At 45.0% G+C, this 12638-nt stretch overlaps 1 protein-coding gene across 1 annotated transcript in view; it reads right to left on the reverse strand.

The window, feature by feature from the left end:
* LOC146188401 (uncharacterized) overlaps positions 1 to 12109 on the reverse strand; it is an 87728-nt gene extending 75619 nt beyond the window's left edge. The window contains exon 1 of the mRNA XM_084603103.1: positions 11892 to 12109. Coding sequence (XP_084459229.1) covers positions 11892 to 11937 — 46 coding nt within the window. The 5' untranslated portion in view covers positions 11938 to 12109. The remainder of the gene's footprint in view (positions 1 to 11891) is intronic.
* Between the last annotated feature and the right edge of the window lie 529 nt (positions 12110 to 12638).

Below are 12638 nucleotides of genomic sequence, written 5' to 3' on the forward strand. Positions count from 1 at the left end.
CGGGCATTCTTTGATCGACGATCGACGAGCACGTTTGTTTCTATCGCCGCCGCATTCATCACCGCATTCATCACACCAGACGGCATTTATGAGTTCAAGGTGATGCCATTTGGCCTCTTCTCCGCACCAGCCACGTTTCAACGAGTGATGGACACAGTCCTGGCAGGCTTGAAGTGGCAAATTTGTTGGGTATATTTGGACGACGTTGTTGTCTTCTAGTCAAACTTTGAAGACCACCTAAAACGACTACAGACAGTGCTGGAAGCCATCAAGTCATCGGGACTAACGCTAAAAGCAGAGAAGTGTCACTTCGCCTACGAAGAACTCCGGTTCCTAGGTCACATCGTTAGCAAGGATGGTATTCGCCCAGACCCGGAGAAAACAGCTGCAATCACACAATTCCCTCCGCCTGCAGACAAGAAAGCTGTGCGCCGATTCCTTGGGCTGTGCGCTTATTATCGACGATTTCTCAGAAACTTTTCGCGGATCGCCGAACTGTTGACGCAGCTTACAAAGGCTGACGTACCTTTTAAATGGGAAGCGCCGCAAGGAGAAGCCTTCGACGAACTTACGCGCCGCCTGCAATGCCACCTGTACTTGGCCACTTTGATGAAAACGCCGAGACCGAAATTTACACCGACGCGAGCAGTGTGGGCCTTGGAGCCATTCTCGTCCAGGAGAGTGCCGGACAGGAAAAAGTAATCGCCTACGCAAGCAGGTCCCTCACAAAAGCCGAAGTCAATTACTCGACGACCGAGGAGTGCCTTGCGATCATCTGGGCTACTTATAAGTTTCGTCCATACCTATACGGCCGACCATTCAAGGTTGTTAGCGACCATCATGCGCTCTGCTGGCTGCCTAATTTGAAAGATCCCTCCGGCCGCCTTGCCAGATGGAGCCTACGACCTCAAGAATTTGACTTGACTGTAGTCTATAAGTCGGGCCGGAAACACTCCGACGCAGACTGCCTATCACGCGCTCCCGTCGGACGCTACCCCGAAGGACGATGACGACGATGCCTTTTTGGGACCGGTAAGCGCCAGCAGTTTCGCAGAACAACAGCGATCAGACCCTGAGCTGAAAGCGCTAGCCGATTACTTAGAAGGAAAGACCACGTCCCCTCCTGGTGTGTTCAGGCGACATTTATCATCATTCGCGTTAAGCAATGACCTCCTAGTGAAGAACTTTGCAACCAACAAGACCGCGCAGCTTCTTGTAGTGCCTAAAAACCTCCGGCAGGAAATTCTGCAGGCGTTGCACGATGAGCCCACAGCAGGCCATCTCGGATTTGCGCGCACGTTGCGTCGAATCCAGGAGAAGTATTACTGGCCGCGACTGCCTGCCGAAGTTGCCCACTACGTGAAGACGTGTCGTGAGAGCCAACGACGCAAGACGCCGCCGATCAGACCAGCAGGACTACTAAACCCGATTCCGCCCCCAATCCTGCCCTTTCAACAAATTGGGATGGATCTCCTCGGCCCCTTTCCATCTTTGTCTATGGGTAACAAGTGGATAATCGTGGCCACTGACTACCTTACCCGTTACGCCGAAGCAAGAACGCTACCAAATGGTACCGCGGCAGAAGTCGCCAAATTTTTTGTCGAACAAATTCTCTTGCGACACGGCGCCCCAGAAGTGCTAATCACGGACAGGGGAACGGCGTTTATGGCCGAGTTGACGCAAGCCATCCTGGAATACAGTCGCACAAGCCATCGACCAACAACTGCGTACCATCCCCAGACCAATGGCCTTACGGAGCGCCTGAACAAAACGATCGCGGACATGATCGCTATGTACGTCGACGCTGAACACAAGACCTGGGACGCCGTCTTGCCGTACGTGATCTTCGCGTATAACAGGGCAGTCCAGGAGACTACCAGAGCGACCACGTTTAAACTTGTGTACGGCAGGGAGCCCACGACGACGCTCGACGCAATGCTGCCGCACGTAACCAGCGAAGACAACCTTGACGTCGCTGCCTACCTGCAGCGTGCATAGGAAGCCCGACGACTCGCACGGCTGCGTATTAAAGACCAACAGCGCATCGACAGCCGACGATACAATTTACGACGACGCCACGCAGAGTACAATCCAGGAGACCAAGTGTGGGTTTGGACACCAATTCGCCGTCGCTGATTAAGTGAAAAGTTGTTGCGTCGATACTTTGGGCCATACAAAATCCTTCGCCGCGTCGGACCACTGGACTACGAAGTCATTCCCGACGGAACATCAGCATCACAACGGCGACGCGCACGCCCAGAAATTGTACATGTTGTACGACTGAAGCCGTATTACGCGCGTTAAAGAATCTGTGGTGTTTATACTTTGCAGTGTTTATGTTTAAGTTTCTTTGTTTTGGAACATCGAGGCGATGTTTTTTTAAGGGGAGAGTAATGCCATGGTAGAAGAACAAATGGTAGCGTAACTCCCATAGAAGCCTGCGTGTCGACTCTGAGCGAGGCTTTAGTTTTCCGGCGCCCCCTGCGAACTGTGAGGCACAACAAACACGTGACGTTGCTTGTGACGTCACAGTGACGTACTTTTGGCGGGGAATTTGATTGTTTGTTTACTTATGAACGAAAAACAAGGCCAACAACGACAGAGGCAGAACGATGCTCGGATAAGGCAGAAAAATGGACACCGTAACTGTTCAGCCAACTTTACTTCACATGGATTTCTACTATCAATTTTAACGTTAACTGAAATGTTACGGCATCTTTAACCACCTTATCATAGCATCGATCTGCATCCGTCGTCGTTAGCCTAGTCTTTCGTCGCGCGTCATGTAAACGCATTCTGGGGCTTATTTCTTCGGGCACGTTTGTGAACAAGGGCCTTCAAGTGAATTCGGCAAGCACATGGATAGAAGCACCTGGCTTGAGGCATAAATGATTGAAGCTGTGCTGCATGGAATCTTTAGATGTAGGAAAGCGACCGCCGCTCGTTCGTCACGGTCTTCATGAAATCCTCGTGATAACAAAATGACCTGAGCGTAGGTCTCCAAACGAGACGCGGTGAGATTATAAAAGGGTAAAAGATCTTGCTAACAAAGTACATATCAGCGTCAAAGAACAACAAAAACAAATGAACGGAATAACGCTAGCGCTAGAACGCCAACCTGTAAGAGCTTAGGTAAGCAATTCAAATTGGGATTGCTAGTATTTAGAAGTTAATGCGTCTGAGAAGTGAAAATATCTACGATATAGCTTCGCTACAATAAATCTCGCCCTGTTCATGATTCCCATATTTTACTCGCGCTTCATTTGCCACTGAAAGGAGTGAATGTGAGGTTACAAGTTTACAACTTAAGCATTTAAAATGTTCATGAGAAAGATCCCATTGACAATAGGAACATCACTGTAATAACAGATATATATATATAAAGCACGTTCAGCGAACGTTGGTGCGGTAATACGACGCAGTAAGCAAAACACGCAGCAAAGGGAGCGGAACGGAAGGCTTTGAGCAATGCGACACGCCTCTTGGGGGCAATAAAATCTCACCTTCACCGCTCAATTAAAGCATGCAGCGATGCGCAGCTCATGCAGACGTGTATCCGTAAAACAAGCCACCACTTTTGCGACGTGCCTGGGAGGCCGAGCCGAGTCGCGGAGCTGTGACGCAGCATTGTCCCATCGTCCGGAAATGCGCACATGCAGCGGCAATCAGTTTCTCATCGAGCACAGACAGTCTTCGCCTTGCTGTAAAGCTCTACCACAACCAGCAGAATGAAATACTGACTGTTTGTTACAGATAACCCACTCTGTACGCAGCACGCAACGACGAAGGTTGAACCGGGGCCGATGACGCATCCATTCCATTCCGCGCAGCGGATAATAAGTGGCCGAGAGAGGCCGTTAGAAACAAGTTAAAATATTATTAAAAATGTGACACGTTTTTTCTTACGCAAGAACCAAAACTGCATTCATTCCTGAGCGCAAATATTATGTTTACTTTCTAGTTCTTTGGAGTTCTGGCAGATCTTATTTTCTGTGCGCTAGTAATTTGCCTCACAGTTCGCAGGAGCCCTCATCACCGAGTTGATGCCGCTAGCAGTAGGCAGCTGCACGCGTTTTCTTCCAAGTTGCGCGACCAGCTGTACATTGACCTTGGTAATGCCGCCAAACCTTCAAAACAGTATTTGTTGTTTTTTAACAGCCGCTGGCATACAGGCTTATCACTGTGATTCTGGGCCGCGTATCAGTTCCGTAATCTGTTTGTTAATGCTCGATGTCGCGAGTCACACCTTTATCAGTTTTGTTGTAGCCCAAGATGAACCGAGATCTGTCTCGAAGGTTCCGGCCACTCGGGTGTCTTCCCACAATGTTCCAGCCCGTGCTGGTAGCTGTCGGCGACGTTATCTAGATTGTTCTGTGCAGCCTTTAAATTGAGCGTTGCCGAGTGTAACGGGCATTCTTTGTTCGACGATCCACGAGCACGTTTGTTTCTATCGCTGCCGCCGAGTTGCCTAGTTCTTTTGCGGGCGCAAGTCAGCCCAAATAAAGAGTTTCTTTAGTGCAATCATCGACCTTTCATTTGTGTCGTCGACCTCGTCACCACTACGTTACACTCTGTTCCCATTTTTACCTATAGCTAAGACATGGTCAGATAGGCATGCACGCCTGTCGCACCAAACCGGTCCTGTATTATCCCGTATAAATCTCACACCGGCGTGACCAGTCCTGTGTGTAGTTTAAGAAGGTTTATACCGGACACAACATGGCCGGTATGAATCTTAATCAGGACGGACAGATTCGGTAAGGAGCGAACAGCGGAGAGGCCATTTGTGGCATGCATCTCAAACCGGACATCCCGGTCCGATGTGAATCTGAAGACGTATGGACCTTTGCGGCATAGAGCTCATATACTGGACAGACCATGTCCGGTTTGACCGAAACCGGACGAACCCGTCTTTTATGGAACTGATACCGGTCAGTGTAATTGCCTTTCTCAACCCGTGTTGGGCTGATCGATGAAGCTGAACTAGAATGCCATAAAGAAGAATGCCAGCGCGCTAAATTAGGATGAAAGCATATATACGTTACAAAGTTTTTGCATATGTGCAGGACACGTTTTTTGATAAACCCCGGAAGATATGGAGGAATCGAAGTGTTCACTAGCAAGTACAGGTGCGTACATAAGACAGCGGTGTAAGCTTTTTTGTTCAAATTGAATTCACGCCTTCGGTATTGGAGATCACAGGACGTTATTTGTCCAATTGAAATCCCACTGGCATCTGCTACCGGTTAGCATATATCATGACTGCCAGTTTCAATTATAGAACATGTGAAAATGTTTAGAAAGAAATAGCGTGCTCCGTTTACTTTTGTCCGCGCCGGTACATACGCGCATCACATCCTCACTTTCGCGTATAATACTCCCAGTCGAAAAAAACTACAGAACTGTGTCAAAAATACGACAAAATATCCCGTAGTTCTGTCGTAACCATCAGATTTTTCTGTAGTTCTGTAATACTTTTCTGTAGTTCTGTAGAGTGGCCGCAGTTCGCCCGGTCTTGTGGCGAATATTTATATTTGTGATTGAAAATCTGTTCCGTTTAATGAAAAAGTGCAAAAAAGAATTTACCGTTTATTTAGCGACGAGAAAAATACGCTTGAGAATAAATGAAACACTACGCTGCTCATCGAAATTGCGCAGAGTTGCATACCGGGCGACGCTTCCTCGACCGTTTACATGTACGAAACGCTTAGTGGGAAGTGCATTTATTTACGTCTCTACTGATTTTCCAGCATGTAAAGCAAAAACACGCATAATAATTATTATTGTACTATATATCTCGGTATTTAGCAAATACTACATGCGTTCGAAGATGATGACAAAAGACGTCCGCTTTAGTAAATTAAGATATGTTGGGGTTGACATGCAAGGAAGCGATGGCGTATTAAAGTTCTGAATATTTGTGACTCCTCACGATAGCCTGAAAAAAGATTCAGCGCGTTGGAAGGGCTCACGGTGAATTACTACCCCAGCTTCTACATTCTTGATAAATATTCCAAGTACGAAAGAGCAAACTTTGCAACATAGAGGGAAAAATAACATCAGAACGTCAAGCGGTTGCGGAGTAATGGTTGAAGTACATGGTGTCAGGGCTGAAATTTTCATCTCGGCTTGTGCGCGGAATATTTCATTTTTTGTTAAATCTGTTTTCATTTTTCACATGCAGTCATACTATGTTATAGCCCAGGATATTTTTTCCAGCCTGGCGTGGTGTTCTTCTCCACGAACTAGGGCTACCTGTCATAGAGGAATTTCCATATATCAAAGCTGCGCACGCTTTTATGCAAGTTAAGCATGCCCAATAACCCGGTATACTGAATGCGGCATGAAATTGATCAGATTATTTAGTAGGGTGTCGCGCTTACCATATGTGAACGCTTCGTGGTAAACAGAACGAGCGCTTGAGAGAGTTCCGATAAAACTGCCTATTCTAGAGAGTTGATCGATCCGACGTTTGGCTCAACAATTGTGATACTGAAATTATGTGTTGCAGCCATAAAGATCCCGTGCCTATACGGTATGTACAACATTTCTGAAAAAATCTTCTGCCTCCAACTTCTCATTGGAAGATGAAAATATTTCATTTATTGATCCCTTAAAGGCCCGAAGGCATTACATAAGGGGGGGCTTATTGGTTTACAACGGCGATGATGGGAACGTGCATAACAAAAAAAAGAACAAACATAGAAACAAACATAAAGGGGGTTGTAGTCATATCAGGGTTTCCCAGCAAATGATACATCATTTATTAAAGATATGTCAAGCAATACTCGCTACAAAGAGCGCAGAAGTGATCAAGATCTATGCGAGGTGAATTTTTATTTTCTCGCGGAATGTTTTGTGATCAGTGCATGCAGCGATGTCGTTAGGCAGTGAATTCCATAGTGCTATTGCGTTGGGGAAAAATGAGTTGTTGTAAGCAGACGTGTGGCCACTGATGCGTGCTATCGGGTTACCGTGACTTAGCCGGGAGGACGTTTGTAGTGGGGCGGTTAATAGAGCGTGCCGTGATCTTGTGTTATGATAAAATGTATGAAGTAAGCATAGGCGGGAAACGACTCGGCGTGATTCTAGTGTTGAGAGACGGAGGGACTGCTTGAGGGCGGTGACACTGGCTTCTCTTGAGTAGCATGAAGTGATGAACCGAGCTGCACGATTTTGGATTGATTCCAATTCGATGGTGAGATACGATTGCCATGGGTGCCAGATGGATGATGCATACTCTAATTTTGGCCGCACAAATGTTTCATACGCGAGTTGTTTTATGTTAGGTGATGCAGATTTCAGATTTCTTCTCAGGTAGCCAAGTGTGCGTGAAGTGTCAGAGCAAATGGTTCTAATGTGGGTGACCCAAGAAAGTGTTGATGTGAGATGTACACCTAGATATTTATAAGATTTTGCAACGGTTATAGGAACGGATGAAATGCTGTAAGTGTGATTCGTCAAGGTGTGTTTGTGAGTGAAGGACAACGATTTGCACTTAGTAAGATTTAAAGGCATCTGCCACTTTTCACACCATGATGCAATAACGTCAAGGTCCTGTTGCAAAGTGAGGTTATCGGTTGGGCTACTTATTGCATTATAGATGACACAATCGTCCGCGAAGAGTCGCAATTTGCATTGAATATTAGAGGGCAGGTCGTTGATATATATTAAGAAGAGTAATGGTGATAACCCGGCCCCTTGAGGGACACCAGATGTTACATCTGTTAAGGGTGACTGGATGTTATTGGCGGATGTGAACTGCGAGCGTCCTTTTAAAAAATGTTCGAGCCAGCATATCAGATTAGTAGGAATTCCCAGGAACGAAAGTTTCGCAAGCAGATGGTTGTGAGGTACGCGATCAAATGCCTTCGAGAAGTCTAAGAAGATTGCATCTATTTGGAGGTTATCGTCTATGGCCTTAAGGATGTCTTGGGTGAACTCAGCCAGCTGGGTTTCGCATGAAAATGATTTCCTGAAGCCATGCTGATGAGGATAAAAGAAATTAATTGAATCAAGGTGGGACATTAAGCTTGATGATATAATGTGCTCTAGAAGTTTAGAAGATATGCTAGTAAGGGATATTGGACGATAGTTAGCTGGGAATGCGCGATCACCTGTTTTGAAAATGGGAACAATTTGGGCTATCTTCCAATCGTCAGGAATGATTCCGGTGTCTAAAGATTGGGTAAATATTAGGTGTAGTATCTGGCTTGATAATGATAGAGTGTTTTTAAGTAGTTTACTGTTTATTTGGTCACATCCTGCAGATGATGAGAGCTTGAGTGAACTAATTTGGAGATTCCTTCGGGGCTAATTTGAATTTCCGGCATTTCTTTTTGACTATTGGTTTGCAAGACTGTGGGTGTAGAATTGCTGACAGGCGAAAACACAGATGAGAAGTAGTCATTTAAAAGTTTTGCGCATCGATTAGTATCTGCTGGTTCGCCATCAGGTCCTACAAGATCGAACCGATTAGATTTATGTTTAGGGGAGAGGATACGCCAGAATTTGGTGGGATTTGTTCTGAGAATGGTTAGCAAGTCAACAGAGAAAAATTTATCTTTCGCAGCACTCAATTCATTTAAATATTTATTCGCGCAGGCGTGGTATCTGTCCCATGCTTCTTGTTTTTGGCCTAGTTTAGCGGAACGATAAAGCCGTTTTTTCCTACTAAGAAGGTGCTTCAAGTTTTTGTTAAACCAAATATTGTTGGAATCCGATTTGACGACAATGGTTGGGATGTACTTATTTTTTAGTCGCAGCATTGTTGACTTGTAACTTTCCCAGTTTTCGTGAACTGTGTTGATTAGATAAGAACCTAGGAAGTCGGTGAAAAAGAATGAAAGTTCCTTATTTATGGAGTCGAAGTTACCTCGCTTATAGTCAGTGATTAATTTTTTCGTAGGTGATCGCCTATTTGAATGTAATGACGTGCAAATGTGCAGAAACATGTGATCGCTGAGGCCCGGAAGCAGAGTTACACGGTGAATGTTGTCTGGGCAAGATGTCAGTAACAGGTCAAGAGTGTGAGCACCTCTTGTGGGGTGTGTGATGGCTTGATGCAGGTTGAAGTCCAGTGTTAAGTCAAGAAATTGTTTCGATTCTTTGGAAGGTGAATGGCTAGATACAGAGAGGGAAGCCCAGTTTATATGTGGATAGTTAAAATCACCGAACAGATATATGTTCGAATTCAAATATGTGTTTTTAATTGCCGTTAATGCGTCATGAAGGGAGTCACAGAAGGACGAATCGCTGTCTGGTGGCCTACAGCAAATGCCGAATATTTCTTTCAATCCGAAGTTGTGCACGCATACCCAGGTTAGTTCTAGTTTGGTGTCGTGACAGATGAGTGATGATGATAGGGTGTTTCGGATGGCGATAAGCACTCCTCCGCCCCTCCGTCCACGCCTATCACGACGATAAAGAACGTAGTTCCCGTTTGAAGGGAGGATTTCAGTATCTTTCACGCCTTCGTGTAGCCACGTTTCTGTTAGTAGGACAATGTCAGCACCAGTGTCGTCGATAAGGCTGTGCAGTTTATCTCGTTTTGGTAAAATGCTCCGTATGTTAGTGAAGACGATATTGAGATGCTTGGAACGTGAAGGGTCGGGGCGATTTAGTGGCGTAGTATGTTTTGCGGGGTGTCAATCGGTGCTTTGTGATGGTTTGTCGGAGAGCTGCTCGGCTTGAGCACGACCAGCTGGTTGTTTTATTACAACTCATATTACAATTCATATTCCTTGAATTCATTTTTGAAACTTCTCCGATTATCAATGACGCAATTTTCCTGCGCACATGTGATCCTATTGCTGTGAAGAAAAAGAATTTTAGCGTATAATGTCGTTCTTCCTACTTGCATGCACGAATGCGACTGGCTTAACTAATACCGTCCCAACTGACATTCTGGCTTTAAACACTGTATCCTTTATCATTTTAATTACTGTGTTTAATAACGGCACTTCAGGGAAATGTTTCGAAAGTAAGTAAATTCTTGTAAAACCATTGCAGTCCTATACCCAGGAAGTAGCACAACACGTGAGGAAAACACGTGTAGAATACAATTGCAGAACTCCAAATAAATCTCCTAACCGGATTCACCATCCACAAAGCAAGAAGTATGCGTAACAGTGTGCTCAGATTTTATTTGCAGCATTCACAAAACATCAGAATGTTTTCCTTACATATAATTTCGCCTCTGGTTATCTGTTTTAAATTCTGAACTTACAAACCATAACCACTCTAAGAATTCTTTTTGCCAATGTCACGCGAAATGAATTGAATACAAGTCTAATATCAACGCTCGGATCGGGACTTCCGGACGTGCAAGCTGGGTTTCGCAAGGGCTGAGGAACTAGAGACCAAATTGCTAACCTTCGCTGGATCATAGAAAAAGCAAGAGAGTTCCAGAAACCCATCTACTTCTGCTTTATCGATTATGCGAAAGCGTTTGACTGCGTAAATCACAGCAGATTGTGGCAAGTTCTCCAAGAGATGGGAGTTCCAATTCACCTCATCTGTCTCCTCAGGAACCAGTATGAAGGGCAAGAGGTCACAGTCAGAACTGGGCATGATCTTACTGATTGGTTTCCGATCGAGAAAGGAGTGAGGCAGGGCTGCATACTGTCGCCCTGCCTATTTAATCTATCTGCAGGGGGCATCATGAGGAATAATGTTCTGGACGTGTCTTCAGCTGGAGTGAATATTGCTGGAAAACGTATCAACAACCTTAGATATGCGGATAATACTACTTTAATGGCAGAAAGTGAAGTGGAACTCAAGAGACTTCTGATGCGCGTACAAGAAGAGAGTGAGAAGTTTGGGCTTAAACTGAACATTAAAAAGACAATCATCATGGCGTCTTGCCCTATCAAGTCCTGGAGCATCAATGGACAAGAAGTGGAAGCTGTGACAGATTTTCTGTTCTTGGGCTCCAAGATTACCTCGGGAGGAGACTGCAGCCAAGAAATTAGGAGACGAATGCTTATGGGAAAGAGAGCAATGTAACCATTGCTTTGACCACCTAGTAAAAAGCAGAGACATTAGTCTGCCAACAAAGATCCGTATAACTCATGCTCTGGTCTTTCCAGTTGTGATGTATGGATGCGAGAGTTGAACTGTGAAAAAGGATGACCGCCGAAGATTTGACGCGTTTGAATTGTGGTGCTGGCGAAGACTCTTAAGAGTTCCTTGGACTACCCGAAGATCAAATCAGTCGATATTGTCGACCATAAACCCTGACTGCTCATTGGAGAGTCAAATTCTAAAGTTAAAGCTCAGCTACTTTGGTCATCTGATGAGAAGAGAGGAGTCGCTGGAGAAAGATATGATGTTGGGAAAGGTTGAGGGTCGCCGGAGAAGGGGTAGGCAGCGAACGCGATGGTTAGATGGCATCCTCGAGGCACTGCGGATGAAGTTATGTGATGTTAGGAAGATAGTGAGAGACCGGAAAGCGTGGCGTGACATGGTCCATAGGGTCACGAAGAGTCGGACACGACTGAACGACTGAACTGGACTAATATCAAAGCAGTGCAAAAATGTTGAGTTTGTTGTCTTAAAACGAACATTTCTTGCACCACTGCAGTGTGTCAATAAATTTTGCATGCGAATTTGCGGCTTCACTGTTGTCAAATCTTTTCAAAAGGAAGCACACGATTCAAAGATGTAAAAATCAAAGAAGGCGAAAGCATATTTGCAATTTGTTCGACTGTGTCAACATCATTTAAATACACACACACGCATACTATGTCCCACTTTCAGCGAAACGGATCTTAGTTTCACAAGGAAGGAAAATCTGCACTGTTGAGACGCATCTCCTAAAATATCATTGGTACAAATACTTATGTTTCGAGACTGTTGGCAGTCACTGAAAGGAGAATAAACACTCTTACTCTTTCGATGTACCAGTGGCATGCGTTTGAAGCTGTAGACGGACATGAAGATGGGTCAAGCTTCCTAGGAAAAACTACTCTTCGATGCTTAATGACTGGATACTCGTTCACAACTAGCAATGGTACTCCTATGAAACTTATGCCCATCCGTGACTAACCGAAAGAAGTTCAGAAAGCCTAATGTGTCTCACGACTGGGCACTCTATATTTGATTTGCTCCAGAGGCCGTCTTGCCTACTGATCCCAACGAAGTATTTTTATTTATTATCTCTGTCTGGTTGCCTACTGCTCATCATCACAATGTGAGCGTCATTTCTTTGACATATGAATAGGGCATGCAAGTGCGATGGATGTTCACTGAATAATGTAATCCTGAATGACATTTTCATGCTAAAATAAACATGAATAAATTATTGTCTACGTCATTGGAAGCACTAGTGGAGAATATAACACTGAAATCAAAAGTGCGCGGGAAGCTATCCATAGTGAACAGACATTTAAATTTTTTTTATTTCCGGTCAAATGAACTTAAGCCTTCTCGTCTCTATTTACGTCAGAACATTGTGAAACAAGGCTCCTATTATATGCCGCAATGACGCTCATGGTCAAACGTTTCATGTATAAATAGGTCAAACAATTCCATTAGCTACCTGACACATGACTTTCTTTTGGGACCAAGCACTTCTTGAAGAGATGATATTGTCACGTAGTGGTGTCAAGGCTGTAGACACCAAAATAAGACCCAAG

This window comes from Amblyomma maculatum, chromosome 5 (genome assembly GCF_055883805.1).
Source record: "Amblyomma maculatum isolate TAMU_Amacu chromosome 5, ASM5588380v1, whole genome shotgun sequence".
NCBI lineage: Eukaryota > Metazoa > Arthropoda > Arachnida > Ixodida > Ixodidae > Amblyomma > Amblyomma maculatum.